The 20,517-nt window shown below is 33.7% G+C and overlaps 1 protein-coding gene across 6 annotated transcripts in view; it reads right to left on the reverse strand.

The window, feature by feature from the left end:
• The window catches only part of LOC111054923 (trypsin-like), a 90,049-nt gene that overhangs the window by 29,175 nt on the left and 40,357 nt on the right, over positions 1 to 20,517 (reverse strand). For 4 of the 6 annotated variants that reach the window (XM_039439022.1, XM_039439019.1, XM_039439028.1 and 1 more), the window contains 3 exons: positions 3,280 to 3,433; positions 2,720 to 2,827; positions 1,974 to 2,117 (listed from right to left, as the gene is read on the reverse strand). In XM_039439022.1, coding sequence (XP_039294956.1) covers positions 1,974 to 2,117; positions 2,720 to 2,827; positions 3,280 to 3,433 — 406 coding nt within the window. The remainder of the gene's footprint in view (positions 1 to 1,973; positions 2,118 to 2,719; positions 2,828 to 3,279; positions 3,434 to 20,517) is intronic. The other 2 variants (XM_039439047.1, XM_039439039.1) reach the window with 1 other exon arrangement.

Raw genomic sequence — 20,517 nt, forward strand, 5'->3', positions numbered from 1 at the left:
TGTCAGAGCAACGGTAGCGAAGTAAAGGCAGTTCTTTTCCATCCCAGTAAGAATAGGGTCTGACTTGCAAAACGGTTACCTGACAGCTATTCCTCTTAACGAATTCCTAACACCAGTTTTATAACTAAGCAGTTGAAAGTGTGTTCAAATGGTTGTGATCGAAGAGATGCAATAGCTCGCCCTTTATCCATGTTATAGGCTGCTAACATATTAAACTACATTAGGGTTTGTAATATACTCTTCAAAAACCTACGAATCAGGTTCACAGTTTACTGAACCTTCGATTTACAGTTAACCCCACAAAAACGTACGGGTCAGGTTCACAGTTAACTCTTCGACTTATAGTTAACTCTACGAAAACCTACAAATCAGGTTCACAGCTAACTCTATGAAATCTATAAATCCGATTTACAGTTAACTCCACAAAAACCTACGAGCAATTTATAGTAAACTCTACAAAAACCTGCAAGTTCGGTTTACAATATACTTCATGGAAACATATGAGTCTGGTTTATAAACACCTTACAAAAACCTCCGTGTTAGATTACAGTATCATCTATGAAAAACCTTAATTGGGCTACAAACGAACTAATTCACCCCAGCCCCAACTTACTTCTGACACATTACAACACAAAGACAACAGACTGACGACTTATACTGACAATCAGGAATTGACAATGATGATCGACACCAAACCTGAGCCAGCCAGAATGATCACACATAGTATCCTATTCCTATCAGCGAGCAATTTTTGTATGTCTGTTTATATTTTTATATCTGGTTATCTGGTTATTTTTATATCTGCTTATTTATATTCAACAAATCTCGAAAACGGCTCTAGCGATTTTCAAGAAAATTTGAAACATAGTAGGTTTATGATAAAAAAATTTGATTGCATTATGGAAAACTCGCTGAACGACATTTAAAGAATAATTCATCCTTGGCTGAAACAGCTGAGACTTTCGTCGTCTGTGGATAGTACCAAGTGAGCAAGTGTTTCTGTGGAAAATCAAAATATCGTATCCCCGAAATTCATAAGCTGACGTATAATAGCCAGCTGTAGAATATAAACACGATCATTTCAGAGAATTGAGTTCTGTTTATCAATCCTATATTGAATGAGCAATTTCTTTTTATATGCTTAGATGTTTAGATGTTCATAGGTTTGGACGTTTATATGTTTATGAGTTCAGATGTTTATATGTTTGTATTTCACCGGATCTAGAAAACGGCTCTATCGATTCTCACGAAATTTGGAACATAGTGGGTTTATGATATAAAAATTCGATTGCACTAGGTCTCATCCTTAGGAAAACTCGCTGAACGACATAAAAAGGATAATTCATCCTTGGAAAAACAGCTGAGACTTTCGTCGTCTGTGGATAATGGAAATGAGTGAGTGAGTGCGTCTGCGGAAAATCAAAATATCTCATCTTCGAAATTCATAAGCTGACGCATAGCCAGCTGTAAAATATAAACACGACCTAAAAGATTAAGAAAACTTAAGGGTTTGAAAGGTCGAATTATTGATAAATAATCAAAAATGATAATCATATTCAAAATAAAATCATATTTCCGCGATGTTATGATAAATTCATCATTATTTTCAAAGTTGATCATTATTTTACCGTTTTAAGTGATTAGTGAGTGTTATTTTGTTTTTCGATTTGGTTTGTAAACAATCTGAATTACAACTTTTCTGTTTTCAAATGTTTGGACTGAAAATTTGACCTGAATTCAAGTGTATGGAACATAACCTACTTTTTGGACAATTTATAGTGTTTAAATCGAAATTCGGGGAAGAAACAGTTTTGGGCTGTGCCTGTTAGTCCTTCCCCAATCATTTTAAAGAATTGTGTTCTGTTTATCAATAAATAAACAACGATCGAAGCTTGGTGCTCCCATATTTATTATTATCAGATCAAAATTGTATTGAAATTTATGAGAAATTCCAATTTATCTTTAATACTTACCGTACAGGTATCATCTCTCTTAGTGGCTCCAACAAAGCATCCCATATCTCCAGTGATATTAATTTTTCCTTCAAACATATCAATACATTCATCTCTATGTAGATTCTTCAATGACACCATTTGCAACCGAGTCTTCCTTTTCTTCTGTGGATGATAAGTAATTCTTGCTCTAAATAATGCGTATGGAGTGCATTTTCATGTTTTCAATTTCTATGAAATAGATATGTTATTATTCACATCTTTATACTAAACTGAATTGAATGAAATAGATGAATTTTATATTAATTGTAGGATTGAGATTGGAGTAGTAAATTCATATCCTGGAGGAAATTATGATTCTATTTATATCAATCATTTGATGATGTACTACTTATTGTATGAATCAATACAGAATTAAGAATTGTATCACTTTTATGAATTCTTAAAAGTACTCAATATATACTCCCAATCCGAATATTCATCTACTAATAATTTCTTCTGATCATTATGATCAAGTTCATAGAACTCAATCAGATTCATACATCTATGCCAGTTACATCAGTTTTTGGACGTTCATTTTTTTCCGTCCGTAAATTCTACCTTGATTGAGCGACACATGATGCGATCATGTTTCTGCTAAGTTATGTTAAATCTAATAGAATTAATAGAGACGATAAAAAACGCACGTCAAATCGACGTGGGTGTCACTGGCTTTATGGATTAATAAGATTTATGAAGAATGAAATACTATAAAATAAGGAACTCACTCTATCTTTCGCGTAACCAGCAGCAGAAAATTTCAATTTAGTTGTTAGCTCTTCCAGATTTGGGTTGGACCACTGAACGTAAGGAGAGTAGTTGAATGGTATCTCAACCTAGAATGAGAAACACGTTCATATAGTCACACTGTCAAAAATAATTATTTGCAAAGTTTTAAACTAGTATATATATAATTGAAGACAATGTGACATTCCTAGCGTTATTGTATATATCCATGCTATCTATGGATATATGTAAGTTGTTACATACAACAAAAAACATACTACTGCATATGAGTGCACCACGCATTTTTACTTTGAGAAAATGAATTCCGTTATTCACAATATTCAAAACTCCGTTATTCACAATATTCAAACAAACTATTCCCCAGCAAGGTTCACAATCGCTTCGACTATCAATATCAAATATGATTAAATAACTGGAGATGGTGGTGGTAATAAGACTTCATCATTTATTGAGTACAAGAATGTAAATTCAGATTTCTCCAAGATTTCCATCTTATGTGAGTGATGGTGAATTCCTATTATAACCATCCTTTCCAGCTTACTTTTATCATACTTATGTCTGTATTCATGTGTCGATACATATCATATGAGGATCTCTTGAATCTCATGAGCTTCTTAACAGAATGGAGAGCACCTCCTGAAGCAAGATAGCTGCTGCCTGCTCTCACTTTCACCCTATCCACTTCCGTCGTATTTCTGGAATATAAAAAAAAAAAATGTCAACATTATTTCTTAAGAATAAAGCATAATCATGTCATCTCTATCCAAAAAAAATATAAAATGATGCATTGTCTACTTAACATAAAAATGATCTATGAAGTATAGACTACTACTAGAAAGAACCCGTGCTTCGCAAGGATCTATTTTAAAACTTGACAAAATGAAAACTTGACGTAATGAAATTTTGAAGAATTGAGAATAGGCCTATAACCATCCTTGGTTAATTAAGAATCTATAATTAAAATTTCAAGTTAATTAGTCCAGTAGTTCAGACGTAATGATGCGTCAATCATAATTTTCCTATCCCGTACGTGCATAAGCTAGCTCTTTACTTCATATAATTATTATAGATATAGTTAACGACTGCAAGAGATAGGACTGTGGAACAGAATAGTGGTGAACTATGATAGCGCCAGAAGTGTCTCAAACAAAATAGTAGGTAGGCCTACCACATGAACTTTTTGGAAGTGATTTGAAAAAAATGTTAAAACCACAGAACTGAATCCTTATCATTCTACCTTCATTTAGAAAGGCTTTCGTTTGAGCCGAATGGAAATCTATTTATGAAGAAATGAATGTCTGTTTATGTGTTTGTTTGTTCCCTGTAGACTTGAAAACTACTTGACATAACGGCATGAAACTTTGGGAATATGTTGTGTGAATATTGGGGATGGTTTCTGAACAGAAATTTTGATAGGGGTGCTAATAATAATTATTTATTAATCCATTTTACAGACATATGTTTTCGAAATTTTCGGCCGAGCGGCTACTGAAGAACGAAAAGATGATCATGATTCAAGATCATATTGTGATAATGTGATTCAGCATCTAAAGTTACCAGCTGTAATAAACATATCACCCTGTGATTAATTATTGTGTACTGGTATTAAAACGGTAGTTTGGAGTTGAAGTGTAGTTGAATGGTACCAGCTGTTGATAATGGTTCCTTAGAAGACACAAATAATTATCACTCCCCTATCATTGAGAAACTGGAAAATGTTGAAAAAATTTTTCACCTAATGATAGAGAGTATATATATATATTGTATAGTATATATGTATAGTATTCATATTGCATTCATTTATTACTGAAGAATGAAAGAATAATTTACAATTTTTTGAATTTAGCTTAGCTTATATTCATCCTAAAAAGGAAAGAATATGGAATTCTGTGTGATAAATCGTACATCGCATATTTCCTGGACCATATATCGACAATCTACAGCTATGAAAACATTGAATATTTATCTTTGAAACACTGATACAACCTTTTTTTTCAATTGAAAACTTTACTGATAGATATCACTACCAATTGATTGAGAAAAATAATATGTTTCGGAATAATGAATGCTGCATGACTAAGCACATAGGAAGTCCGTATTGAGATGTAAATGAACATGTTGATTGTCAGATAAATTTCATGATTCACCAAATAAAGTCACATGTGTAACATGAGATACATTGGCGGTACGAAGTTCGCTGGGTAAGCTAGTTGTAAATTAGGCTTTATTATTAATAGACAACGCTGAAAAAGACAAGCTCAATCACCAGGAATACTATAAATCTATGAGGGACCAGTCAGCCATTAATTTTGAGTAGTTCAATTACCTCCGGATAAGGTCGACGAAGTTTCTGATCAAGAGGATATTGATGACAATACACTTGATGATCTACTGCCACCCGATGTTCCAGGAAAAATTGAGCTTCACTGTGTTTTTCTACAACCTGAAAAGGATGCTACTATTTCTTCAACTGAACCAGACCCCAATTGATACCCCTAGCACAATAATTTCAGGACCAGACCCAATGGATACCCCTAGCACAATACTTTCAGGACCAGACCCAATCGATACCCCTAGCACACTAATCTCAGGACCACAAATCAGGACCACAGGATGCACAAATGAACCATCTCCAATTATCCCAAAACTAAATAATCATACTAAACTTACAACATTGAAAACAAAAAAACAACAAAATAAAAATGGAACACCACTGCTACAACAGCCAAACGCAAGTTACCTAATATGCCTAAATCCACAGCCCCTCCTAAAAAAATGACTAAAAACCAAAAACAGCCATTTTATAAAAAAACTAAAAAAGATAATAAGGAAGATTATGAACCAAAGTGGTCACAGGTAGATCCTACATTTAGTATTACACAGCCACTTGATGAGATTGAAAAAAAAACGAAAAATTATAGAAGTTGCCTTGAAAAATATGAGTCCTGTTGAGGTATTTGAATCTCTATTTGATGATAATGTTTATGATCATATTGTAAAACAAAGTATTCTCTTTGCTTCCCAAAACAATCGACACAATTTTATATTGTCAACTAACTGTATGGAAAAGTTTGTTGGATTTCTTCTATTTACCGGTCATCATTTTGTTCCTCAAGAACAGTTGTACTGGAGTGAGGATGAGGACCTCTCAGTTGATTGTGTACGAAAATGTTTCTCAAGAAACAGATACTTAGAAATAAAACGTAATTCACATTTCAATGATAATTTACAAATACCAAAAGAAAAACCCCCAAAATCATACAAAATCCAGCCACTCTTTGAAATGTTGAATGAAAACTATGTGAAATTCGGTGTGTTTTCAAAAAATCTTAGTATTGATGAACAAATGGTTCGGTATTATGGCCATCACTACTTGAAACAATTTATCAGAGGAAAGCCTATTCGTTTCGGTTTCAAACAGTGGTTACTGTGCTGTGGTCAAAAAGGGTATTGTTTCAATGCTGATTTGTATGAGGGTAGAAAGGACCCCACTAATGAGAATTCAAATGTAGGCTCATCAGTTGTTTTGCAAAAAATTTCAGTAACTGAAACTCCAAAAAGTCACGTATTTTATTTTGATAATTTTTTTACAAGCTATGAGTTGATTTTGAAATTAGCAAAAAGAAATATTCCTGCAACTGGAACGGTAAGAATCAACCGAATGAACAACTGTCCTATCAAAACTGACAAAGAGATGAAGAAAGAGGAGCGAGGAGCCTATGACTATCGTTTTGATGAGAAAACAAGCATGTTTGCTATAACATGGAAGGATGATAATATAGTGAAGGTACTATCTAACCATGAGGCTCTAAACAAAGTGTAAGACGGTTGTCTAAAGTTGCAAAGGAGAAGATAAAGGTTCATCAGCCCCATTAGTCCAGTAGTTCAGACGTGATGATGCGTCAAACATAATTTTCCTATCCCGTACGTGTATAAGCCAGCTCTTTACTTTATATAATTATTATAGATATAGTTAACGACTGCAAGAGATAGGACTGTGGAACAGAATAGTGGTGAAACTATGATAGCGCCAGAAGTGTCTCAAACACAGTAGTAGGTACTACATGAACTTTTTGAAAGTGATTTGAAAAAATGCTAAAACAACAGAACTGAACCCTTATCATTCTACCTTCATTTAGAGAGGCTTTTGTTTGAGCCAAATGGAAATTTATTTATAAAAAAATGAATGTCTGTTTGTGTGTTTGTTTGTATGTTTGTTCCCTGTAGACTTGAAAACTACATGAAATAACGGCATGAACTTTGGGAATATGTTGTGTGAATATTGGGGATGGTTTCTGAACAGAAATTTTAATAGGGGGCTAATAATGATTATTTGTTAATCCATTTTACAGACATATGTTTTCGAAATTTTCGGCCGAGCGGCTACTGAAGAACGAAAAGATGATCATGATTCAAGATCATAATATTGTGATAATATGATTTAGCATCTAAAGCTACCAGCTGTAATAAACATATCACCCTGTGATAAATTATTGTAACGGTAGTTTGGAGTTGAAGTGTAGTTGATTGGTACCAGCTGTTATAAAAATAATTATCACTCCCCTATCATTGAGAACTGGAAAATGTTGAAAAAAATTATTCACCTAATGAAAGAGAGTATATATATTGTATAGTATATATGTATAGTATTCATATTGCATTCATTAATTACTGAAGAATGAAAGAATAATTTACAATTTTTTGAATTCAGCTTAGCTTATATTCATCCTAAAATGGAAAGAATATGGAATTCTGTGTGATTCATCGTACATAGCATATTTCCTGGACCATATATCGACAATCTACAGCTATGAAAACATTGAATATTTTTCTTTGAACACTGATATAACATTTTTTTTTAATTGAAAACTTTACTGATAGATATTACTACCAATTGATTGAGAAGAATAATATGTTTTCGGAATAATGAATGCTGCATGACTAAGAACATAGGAAGTCCGTATTGAGATGTAAATGAACATGTTGATAGTCAGATAAATTTCATGATTCACCAAATATAGTGAAGGTACCAGCTAATTATAAAGTTTTATCAGCTAATTGATAAAATTGTTTCAAGCTTTCCAATGATTACAACATATGTTAGAATATCATGTGTCAATTATCTCAGTTCCATATGGAGTTCACCTTACCATAAGCTTACTTAATAGGATCCTTTTTCATCCTTTGAAATCCTTAGAGGCAAAATATCTCAAAATCCGTTTTAGTGCGCATCTAGCATGTTTGAAGAATATTGTGCAAAGTTTTAAGTCTGTAGGCCAATTAGTTTGAGCTGTAGTGTGATTTTACATCAAAATTTTCGAAAAGTGCCCTCTCCTGAACCCCCCCGTGCTCCTGATTGGAATTTTTCTGCATAGATCTGATTTTACTCGTACCTAAACGAAAAGTTCCTCATGACTTTGCTGTGCAATGAACAGTTAAAAAGTGAAAATTTTGGGAGGGCCAGCTCCCTCAGGGGGGAGAGGCAGATTTCTGAAAATCCTTTCGTAGTGGATGTTTTGAGGCTACAATAAACAATTGTGCGAAATTTCAAGTTTTTAGGCTTAGTAGTTTGGGATGTGGTGTGATTTCAGTTTGTCGGGGCTTAGCCTTTTAGATATAGGTAGAAGAAGAAGAAGACAAGAAGAAGAAGAAGAAGAAGAGAAGAAGAAGAAGAAGAAGAAGATAGATTATTAAGTTGCTTTGGCCTGTGATCTGTATAAATGTCCTGTAACAACTAAAGGTCCACACATGCCGAACCAAACCTCGAACCGCGTAACAAACCGTGCATTCCTCCGAACATCTTGCCTTTCAACGAACATGAGCATATTATGTTTCATAATGTTAATAATCAGCTGTTCATCATTCACGGTACCGTACTCCGAACCATTCGCCGTGCCGCTTGCCTCTGTTCTAACTGCTCGCCTCACCTCACTCCGAACGCTCAACGCTCAGCCAATCAGAGCCCTCGATTACAATTCGCCATGCAGCTCGCTCCACTATATTTTGGCTATCCATCACAAGTGGAAAACATGCGAACATGAATACAGAAGTATGGGCAATTTTGATTAATAATCAAATTTGATTAAATTCATGTTTTAAAGAATTCATTGTTACGAATTGTTAAGAATTGATAGGAGCTTATAAATATTTTCTAATTCAAATGAAATAAATTCTGAAAAATATAATGATTGGATAAATACCAATATTGAATTATTGTTGACCAAGAACTCAGTACATCGACAATTCATTCAACTACTTCTGTATTGATAAAATTATAATAATTTTCTCTATTGATAATCAATTTCATCAACTAACTGATAAAAGTACTTCAATTTCCATGAATTTATTAATAGAATTATATAAATCTAAAGTGTAGGTCATACCCAAATTCACAAAGAGTTCGATTTTTGTTGGCAAGATAGATGTTATTCAATGCAGAAATCATTGTTATTTTACTGAAAGATAGGATAAAATGAATAGTTCTCTTTCAGGGGGAGTTTTGACAACCTACAAAACTCATTTCTCATTTGAAGAAATAATATCAAAAAGGTGCATAGGACCTTACTTTTTTGTTCAGCTTGCCAAAATACCCCTAATTTCAATATTAAAATTTTCGACTGACTGTACAGTGAGTCAATCATTCTATCAAGGCTTGAATAATTTTGAAATTTTAATTAAATAAAAATGGTAGAGAATAATTATCATGTAGATATCAACACCTTTATTTGAAGACATATTAACTGCATGCGTTTTCATATTGCCGATACAGCATTGATAAAACTGTAGACGTTTATTTAGCAGTCTCAAAAAACTGATCTAGCTGAAAAATTAATAATACTTGCCACGTGTAGGCTTATACATCGCATCAGGAAAACGAAGTTCAAAACTATGGTTTCCCTAAACATATGTTTTTGAGATAATTTCTTTGATGCAGCTGTTTCACATTCACCATTATAAATTATACAGAGTTTGTGAAAATAAAAATATTTATTGATTACCATAACAATACTTTTATGATATTAATGATAATAATTAATTATTGAAACAATACTTCTATTATTTATCAATAATAATAATATCATTAAACATATTTATCAATTATCAGAACAATATTATCGAGGTTGAGTGGAAACAAGTAGAAAGCAATAATAGAACAGATGTTCTGTTTTGAATTTCTATCATATTATTATGTATTCCCATGATTAAAACATATGTTAGAATATCACATGTCAATCAATGAATTATCTCATTTCCATATGGCACTCACCTTGCCATGTTCATAACCTTACTTAATAAGATCCTTTTTCATCCTTTAAAACCCTTGGAGGCAGAATATCTCAAAATCCGTTCTTAGTGCGCGTCTAGCATGTTTGAAGAATATTTGTGCAAAGTTTCAAGTCTGTAGGACAATTAGTTTGAGCTCTAGTGTGATTTTACATCAAAATTTTCGAGAAATGCCCTCTCCTGGACTCCCCTGTGCTCCTGATCGAAGTTTTTCTGCAAAGATCTAATTTTTTTTTCGTAGCTGAACAAAAAAGTTCCTCATGACTTTGCTGTGCAATGAGCGGTTAGGATAGGCATGCATAGAAATGCATAGGACCTTACTTTTTTGTTCAGCTTGCCAAAATACCTCTCATTTCAATATTAAAATTCTCGACTGACTGTACAGTGAGTCAATCATTCTATCAAGGCTTGAATAATTTCGAAATTTAAATAAATAAAATGATAGAGAATAATTATCATGTAGATATTAACACCTTTATTTAAAGACATATTAATTGCATGCGTTTTCATATTGCCGATTCAGCATTGATAAAACTGTAGACGTTATCTAGCAGTCTGAAAAAACTGTTCTATAATGAGGTCCACGTTATAATGACAGTAGATCAACTTTGGCTCTGCTATCCTTCTCTATCATTCCACAAAGCCGGTGATACTATCTTTTTTTAGGTTCACAACGATGCCAATTATGTTTTTGACAGTGTAGAAATATAATTAATTAATGCAGAGAATCGGCATTGCTATTCCTTCTATCTTTATCCACTGCCATTATAACGTGGACCTCACTATAGCTGAAAAATATTAATACATGTGACGTGTAGGCTTTGTGATGAATCTTTCAAATAGATCTCATGAAAAGAGAGAAAAAATTGTGATTACCTTTTAAAATGAAAGAATTGCTAAAGGAATAGTTAGCGACCGAGCGATAAAGCTTACTTATCAATAACTGTATATTTGATAAGAGTACCGTTCTGTACTGAATATTTTTCTAGGAAAATTATTCAATAAAATTATAATTATTTTGCAAATAAAGCACAAATTATTTATGAATCGCTCACTGATTTTGAGGTTACACTTTGTTTACTATCGATCAGATGTTTTTAAAACAGTTCGAACGCAGCTGACTGATTCAAAGTATTGTCAAATGTCACGCTGGCTTCACGTAAGATATAATACCATCTCTAAAAATTAAAACTATCCATAAAGGATCAAGAATTTCAAATAAAAAAATAAAATGTATGTGTTATCGTTGAAATTATTATTATTTAAGAAATTATATTATATGTCAGGTCTTATTGTAACTAAATAGGTCATAGCATGAAATTATATTATTGATAAAATGGCAGAAACTAATTATAACAATCTCAACCTAATAAAAATTGTACAAGAGTATTAATTTATTAACGATTTAATTCAACTGAACCACATGGTAATTAAATCTCTTTGGCCAGCCTAAGCCAATCATAGTGCATAGAATAGCACCAAGAAGGTGATCGTTTGAAAGCAACACATGTTAATCTATTGTCAGACAACAACCCTGCCTTATCATTACACTAGCACATGTACATTGTATGAGAGGAACTATGTCCAGAAGATTAAGCAGTTTTAAGAATTACATAAATTAAATTATTATTGTAATTAAAGGAATTGTATTCTACTGCTTGCCACTGACGTCATGTTTACGTCACAAGCGTTCTACCAATGGCAAATTTTTAATGCAAATTATTACATCGAGATTCTGAGAAGCAAGGTCTAGCCTAGAAGCTGAGAGAAAAGACAGCACTTCCTTTTTGAAATCCTCACCGTGCAGATCTCTTTTTATAGTTACCAAAGACCTATTTGTGAAAATTTCTTGTTCGATTTTAAATGTTCTATTTGTGAGCCGATATTTTAGGCCAATTTATTTGTTATTTGTAAATTTCTGTTTTCATCAATCGATAAATTTAAAAGTTTAAAGTAAATTATCCCTTAATTAATTCGGTGAAGGAGATATTAAATTAAAATTCCCCACGTGCTGAAACCAAGCCTGGATTGCCGCCGATCAAACGATTTTTGATCTAAAGAAGAAAACCACGACCGCCAAGGAATTCACGTGAGTTATAAGTTTTAAAAGGGGCCCCAATCTACGCTTCGAAAATATTTCAGTGCAGAAAAACATAAATTTTTCTTCGTTAAATTATTGGCCACGCCGACAAGCGCTTTTAGTTATTAAGAGCCTAAAATTTATTCATATTTAATTTCTAAGAATTTGTAGTTGATAACTATCCTCCGCTGCCTGAACCACGACCCCGAGCAACTTTAAAATATATTTTATAATTCATTTTTCACTATTTTTTCAAAATTGTTCAATTTTATCAATCGTAAAATTCTGTGAATCACGCATGGTATCATGCAAGCACAAGAAAATTTTTAACTATTCTGTTAATGCTAAATTATTATCAACCTGTAAATCAAATTCTGAACCTGCACTGTATGATTGCATATTTTATTGTAATATATTTCAGTTTTGTTAATTCGCTTTCTGAGTTCGATTATTTCTTAAGCCTGTCAATTATTGTGTCTGATACGTTCTATATCATCAAGAACCGATCGATACGATCGTTGGAATAATTGAATTAAGCTGGATATTGGAACAGATCTAAGTGGATATAGCGAGTGGGGTCAGATCGAGATATTTATTCTTTGTCCTTACCTGCTCATATATCAGCTTTTATCTGTTACCTACCTCGACTTAGGAGCGAACACATCAATTGTACAGCGGATGCAGCCGTAGATCATATAAATTCCTACAATAGAGCTTAAAACCCGACAAGACTCTGTTCTCGAAATATATTCTGAACGATATTTGGTTCAAATACCGTATTTTAATCCTTCAGAACTTATTAGAGACGCACCTTCGTTATCGCATAATTATCCACGTGTATTCATTATGTTCTTGTCATTTTTATTTAACGATATTGCTACTTTGATTCACTTCATCACTGAACATATTATTGAAGCACACTTTTATATCCTTCACTTCAACGAATTTTTTACACTATTCAACTTGTGGTCATTCATTTATAATCTTGCACATAACCCACATATTTGTGATCGTTCACTGCACTCGCATCATTGTATCATCCAATAAATTATGGAAGGTCCACACCGCATCCTGGAGGCCACGTCAGCGATTTCAGAGACGGAGGATGTCGCGCGGGATAAACGCCCATGCATCGCCGTTCCAGAGGTCCGGACGCCCGCATCTCATGTCATAGAACCATTGCGCCAACCGAAGACTACATACCTGCCCTTCCGTGTTACAGATGAGTCTCATCCGGAAGCATTGAACGATATGATCAAAGAAAGGAAACAACTGAACGAAACACTAAACAATATAAATAAGAACCACGACAAATGAAGGAAGACAATAAACAATCAAAGGAAGAATTAAAGAAGGAAATTCAAGAGGTAAAGAAAGAAAAGAAACAAACAAATGAAACACTAAACAATATGATTACAGATGCCAAACAAGCAAGCGAACATGACACATGTATGGAGACCAACCTACCGAGAATGTCAAGACTGAAGTCGCGCCGCACCCGCAGAACGCCGAGAGGGACCAGCCGACATCACCCGCCAGGCGAGGACGACATCCATCAGGTAGAGGACAGCCCGTACCACCGCGCGCCGGACACCAGGAGTCCAAGGACGCTGCCCGCCAAGTAGAAGAAGCAGCCCGGACCGCCGACTGCCCGTATCTCCCATCCACCAGACAGCCCTGCAACATATAAACCCGGTACTCATGAAGATCGCCCACTAAACATAGAAATAAAATGGAAACCCACCACAACCAAATCACAAAACCAAAACTCAATCAAAAAAAAACAACAAAAGCAGAAGGATTACAATACGTCAAAAGAGAAAAACATTGATAGAGTTTATCTACACCGCCGTCATGTTAGGCTAAAATCTTACATCACGATTCCTACCGACATGCAAGGAAAAAGAAGACGATATCCAGAAGAACCTACAACCACCGCAGTCATGTCCGGTTGAAATCAAACAAACTGTACACCGGCATGCAAAAAAGAAAAGGATTATTTGAAAAAACCCACAGACACCACCGGCATGTCAGGTTTAAAAAGATCAAACTGCATGTTACCGGCAGACAAAGAGGAAACACGTATGTAAGAATTGATTTACACCACCGGCACATTCGTTTTAAGCCAAGTTTGATAAACGATAGTTGCAAATCGGAATTGGACCTTTGAATAACACCGGATCAAATTTAGATGGGAGCTTTAGAAAATAAATAATCTTTTAATCAACTAGAAACTACATTTGTGGAATACACCAATTATCAACTTCTTCATAGTCACAGCCTACCCATCAATCATATCCTTGCATACTGGTATCTTTTTACTGCAGCCTAATCATAATCAACATAACCTAAACTTCGCCGCATCTCATTAAAAACAACAATTCACTTCAAAAGAAAAATTGAAATCAACTTTAAATCAAGAAATAAAACTGAAAACAACTTAAGAATTTACCAACCTGATCAACCATCCACCTCGTGTCATAGTCATCACCGAAACAATCGCCTGGTATCATCTGCACAACTGAAAAATAGAAACAAGAATTATAGTATCTACGGAAAATAATTATAAATTAGAAATAACATGAAATTAGTAGTGAATAGGAGGAAAGAAAATAAACAAAGTTTATTTGAAAAAAAAATGTGTAAATCTAACCTCGAAATACAGAATCAATAGAAAAATCTACTCAGAACCAAAGCCTGTTCGATAATTTTCTTCGTCTCACCAACCAATGTGTGCGAAATCCTAGAGTCAATGTATAGAATCAAACAAGCATATCGTTAGTTAATTATTGTAACCTATTATTTAATGTGAATTAAAATAAAAAAAAAAAAACGCAACAAATATATATTTATGTTATTTGCACGAAATGCGCATGTTCTGTGTTATATGAATGTATCTCTAAAAAACTCCAAAGAAAATGAAATTCTTACCTTCAAATGTGAAATTTATTACTGTTGCATCAAAAGATCATGAATTGTAATTCAAATTGATAAATATAATCTTAAGGACTTAATATTTGTAACCAACATTGATAAAAATCAAGAAAGCCATTTCAAGTGTAACCCTGTTTGTACACAACGTACTAAGCGCAAATAAGGAATTGCTCGAGTCAAACGGTAGACGATTGTCAAGTCACCGAAGTAAAATCACACTCTCACACCAATTTATGTAAAACCCAAACCAAAGAGTCGAAACTTGTAATAACCATGAAAAATGATGAAAATCTATATTTGTTGCAAATACTGTTCAAATCTTAAGGAGTAATATGTGAATCTTGTATATTTGTTATAGTTATGGGTCTGCTCATAAGCCACCCGTGATGGAAGTTGTGGAGTTGTTTTAATGAAGGATCCAAAGAGACCTCATTAATTATTGTATTTCGATTGTATCCAATGAAGGACAATCATTATTTATTTTCTCGTAGCCAAAAGTGCACAATATATTGTTTTTAGTGTTAAGTGTTAGTTTTCGTAGAAGTAAGGAGATGAAATAGTGTATTCATCACAATATCGATTTTTCAAATAGTCATTGTTTCGACTCGTCTCCCAATTCCTATTTAAAATATCCTGGGGTTTTGTGTGATGAATCTTTCAAATAGATCTCATGAAAAGAGAGAAAAATTGTGATTACCTTTTAAAATGAAAGAATTTGCTAAAGGAATAGTTAGCGACCGAGCGATAAAGCTTACTTATCATATAATAACTGTATATTGATAAGAGTACCGTTCTGTACTGAATATTTTTCTAGGAAAATTATTCAATAAAATTATAATTATTTTGCAAATAAAGCACAAATTATTTATGAATCGCTCACTGATTTTGAGGTTACACTTTGTTTACTATCGATCAGATGTTTTTAAAACAGTTCGAACGCAGCTGACTGATTCAAAGTATTGTCAAATGTCACGCTGGCTTCACGTAAGATAATAATACCATCTCTAAAAATTAAAACTATCCATAAAGGATCAAGAATTTCAAATAAAAAAATAAAATGTATGTGTTATATCGTTGAAATTATTTATTATTAAAAAATTATATTATATGTCAGGTCTTATTGTAACTAAATAGGTCATAGCATGAATTATATTATTGATAAAATGGCAGAAATTATTATAACAATCTCAAACCTAATAAAAATTGTACAAGATTATTAATTTATTACGATTTAATTCAACTGAACCACATGGTAATTAAATCTCTTTGGCAGCCTAAGCCAATCACAGTGCATAGAAATAGCACCAAGAAGGTGATCGTTTGAAAGCAACACATGTTAATCTATTATCAGACACCAACCCTGCCTTATCAGTTACACTAGCACATGTACATTGTATGAGAGGAACTATGTCCAGAAGATTAAGCAGTTTTAAGAATTACATAAATTAAATTATTATTGTAATTAAAGGAATTGTATTCTACTGCTTGCCACTGACGTCATGTTTACGTCACAAGCGTTCTACACCAATGGCAAATTTTTATGCAAATTATTACATCGAGATTCTGAGAAGCAAGGTCTAGCCTAGAAGCTTAGAGAAAAGACAGCACTTCCCTTTTGAATCCTCACCGTGCAGATCTCTTTTTATAGTTACCAAAGACCTATTTGTGAAAATTTCTTGTTCGATTTTAAATGTTCTATTTGTGAGCCGATATTTTAGGCCAATTATTTGTTATTTTAAATTTCTGTTTTCATCAATCGATAAATTTAAAAGCTTAAAGTAATTATCCCTTAATTAATTCGGTGAAGGAGATATTTAAATTAAAATTCCCCACGTGCTGAAACCGAAGCCTGGATTGCCGCCGATCAAACGATTTTTGATCTAAAGAAGAAAACCACGACCGCCAAGGAAATTCACGTGAGTTATAAGTTTTAAAAGGGGCCCCAATCTACGCTTCGAAAATATTTCAGTGCAGAAAAACATAAATTTTTCTTCGTTAAATTATTGGCCACGCCGACAAGCGCTTTAGCATTAAGAGCCTAAAATTTATTCATATTTAATTTCTAAGAATTTGTAGTTGATTAACTATCCTCCGCTGCCTGAACCACGACCCCGAGCAACTTTAAAATATTTTATAATTCATTTTTTCACTATTTTTTCAAAATTGTTCAATTTTATCAATTGTAAAATTCTGTTGAATCACGCATGGTATCATGCAAGCACAAGAAAATTTTAACTATTCTGTTAATGCTAAATTATTATCAACCTGTAAATCAAATTCTGAACCTGCACTGTATGATTGCATATTTTATTGTAATATATTTCAGTTTTGTTAATTCGCTTTCTGAGTTCGATTATTTCTTAAGCCTGTCAATTATTGTGTCTGATACGTTCTATATCATCAAGAACCGATCGAATACGATCATTGGAATAATTGAATTAAGCTGGATATTGGAACAGGTCTAAGTGGATGTAGCGAGTGGGGTCAGATCGAGATATTTATTCTTTGTCCTTACCTGCTCATATATCAGCTTTTATCTGTTACCTACCTCGACTTAGGAGCGAACACATCAATTGTACAGCAGATGCAGCCATAGATCATATAAATTCCTACAATAGAGCTTAAAACCCGACAAGACTCTGTTCTCGAAATATATTCTGAACGATATTTGGTTCAAATACCGTATTTTAATCCTTCAGAACTTATTAGAGACGCAGTCCCGTAAATTATCTACATCGGGATTTTTGCTCGACCTGTATGATTTTGTATGCTCATTCTTCACAGGTAATAATTTTAAGGTATCCGTCTTCAGTGTTTAGCGATCGCTACACTGCTTATAAAAATTTCATCACTATACAATTTGTCATTAGAGGAATCAAGGGTGAGCGAGCGTTTAGGCCTCCCGCGATTCCGACAATTGTATTGAGTCTTGTAGTGAGTCAATCAGTCTGGTGTTCACTCAGCGTCCACACACGCCATTGCAAAATTTATAGCCGCTACACCATTGACTCAGTACAAGATTCACCCTACATGTGTGAAGCCATCAAACCGCTCCACAGCTTATACATTGGATCAGGAAAACGAAGTTCAAAACTATGGTTTTCCTAACATATTTTTTTGAGATAATTTCTTTGATGCAGCTGTTTCACATTCACCATTATAAATTATACAGAGTTTGGAAAATAAAAATATTTATTGATTACCAAAACAATACTATTATTATATTAATGATCATAATTAATTATTAAAACAATACTTTTATTATATCAATAATAAAAATAATATTATTAAACATATTTATCAATTATTATCAGAACAATATTATTGAGGTTGAGTGGAATCAGGTAGGAAGCAATCATAGAACAGATGTTCTGTTTTGAATTTCTATCATAAATTATTTGTTATTTCCAATGATTACAAAATATGTTAGAATATCACATGTCAATAAATAAATTATCTCATTTCCATATGGCACTCACCTTACCATGTTACTTAATAGGATCCTTTTTCATCCTTTGAAACCCTTAGAGGCAAAATATCTCAAAATCCGTTCTTAGTGCGCGTCTAGCATTTTTGAAGAATATTTGTGCAAAGTTTCAAGTCTGTAGGACAATTAGTTTGAGCTGTAGTGTGATTTTACATCAAAATTTTCGGAAAATACCCTCTCCTGGACCCCCCTGTGCTCCTGATCGAAATTTTTCTGCATAGATCTTATTTTTTTTCGTAGCTGAACAAAAAAGTTCCTCATGACTTGTTGTGCAATGAGCGGTTAAAAAGTACAAAATTTTGGGGGGGCCCCAGCTCCTTCAGGGGGGCAAATTTCTGAAAATCCTTTCTTAGTGGATGTTTTCAGGCTACCATAAACTATCGTGCAAAATCTCAAGTTTTTAAGCTCAGTAGTTTGGGCTGTGGTGTGATTTCAGTCTGTCGGGGCTTAGCCTTTTATAAGTATAGAGAAGAAGAAGAGAAGAGAAGAGAAGAGAAGAGAAGATAAGGTGGAAATGAACTTGAATTAATATGTGATTTACAATTTTCAGTATCTACAAAAGTGCTTAATGTATATTTATTCATAGATTAGCAATTATTTGATAAAACACTATCAGTTATGATCGGTATAGCTGTTTGTGATGATCTAGGAAGTTGGTAAAGCAGCTAAGTTTATTAATCACGCCTGAAAACCAGCAGGGATACGTCATGTCTAAAATTCGAAATTATTCAATAGCGTTCATTCGTATCAAGTAATCAAATATCATTTGGTATGCAGTATGCAATAATATTACTCTTTAGTTTTCATGTATGCAGTTCCAAGAAAGCGGAATTCGGAATGCCTAACCGCTTTCTGTGTGCACACATCATGAACTCGTTTGGTTTCACAACCAGCTACATCACAAAAACTTTTTTTTGGGAAAATAAAAAAACCTTTTTTTTCTAGACCTGAACATATGTTTTTTGCTAGTAAGATTATTAATTATTAACATTTGTCCTGAATATGCCTATGAGAAATATGGATTTCATGATCAACAGGAGAAGTAGCTCACTCTTATGGCCTATTCTAAAAAAAAATAGTCGTATTCTCAATAGCTATATTTGTTGGATTTAACAGATTAATGTTAATTTCTTTATTGACAACTTTCATCATTCCTTGATCAATAATTTGTTGAGTAACTCAACAGTCGTCATGAATTAATTAATCCATGAGTGAAGTACATCAATCTTGATGTTAGTCTACTTTTTCAAGTTGCATAGAGCATCTAATCAGTTAGAACATGCCGTTGTTTGCTGAGACAACTAGTCCATTCAATAGCTGGGAGAGAGTAGTTTGTAGTAGTTAGTGGGCCTAGTAGTTCGGTACAGAGGAAACTTGAACAGCGCCAACTGATAGGGACATTTAGAGCAACTTACAACACAGCTTGGTGATCGGAGGACGGGTGGGCAGAACTGCCATAGATCTTGTGCAATAGAGGGGGCCGGTCAATGGTCATGCCGTCACGCCCAGATTAATTCGCAGGCTGCCCAATTGCATACGCTGCGAGAATCATATACACAACGTTCGTCATTATTGATTGGCCAGACTAATTATGACCGACCACTGTAGCCTAACTAGTAAATCGCGCTGGTAATTAGCGATAATCCGCTGGTTGGACAGATTGATTGGAAAAATGCTCAAATTCTTCATGCATACAGTAATGATGCAGATTTCCAGTCCATGAAATATTTCCAGCGGAGCTTGTAGAATCAACTAATAACACATCAGCCAGCCAACCTGCTCGCCGTTACAATATTGATAAAATTGATGGAGTTTCGCCACGTATTAGGGACTTAGTATTCATTTGCAAATCTCGTATGAATATGCCATGTATGAAAATCTTAACATAATTGATAGATTATTCCACAGTACATCAGTGGTGAGTTAGATGAATTTAATCAAAGTTCAATGATTGAAACATAATTTGTCTATGATTAGTGTGTAATTTGATTCTG

This window comes from Nilaparvata lugens, chromosome 1 (genome assembly GCF_014356525.2).
Source record: "Nilaparvata lugens isolate BPH chromosome 1, ASM1435652v1, whole genome shotgun sequence".
In the NCBI taxonomy this organism is placed as follows: domain Eukaryota; kingdom Metazoa; phylum Arthropoda; class Insecta; order Hemiptera; family Delphacidae; genus Nilaparvata; species Nilaparvata lugens.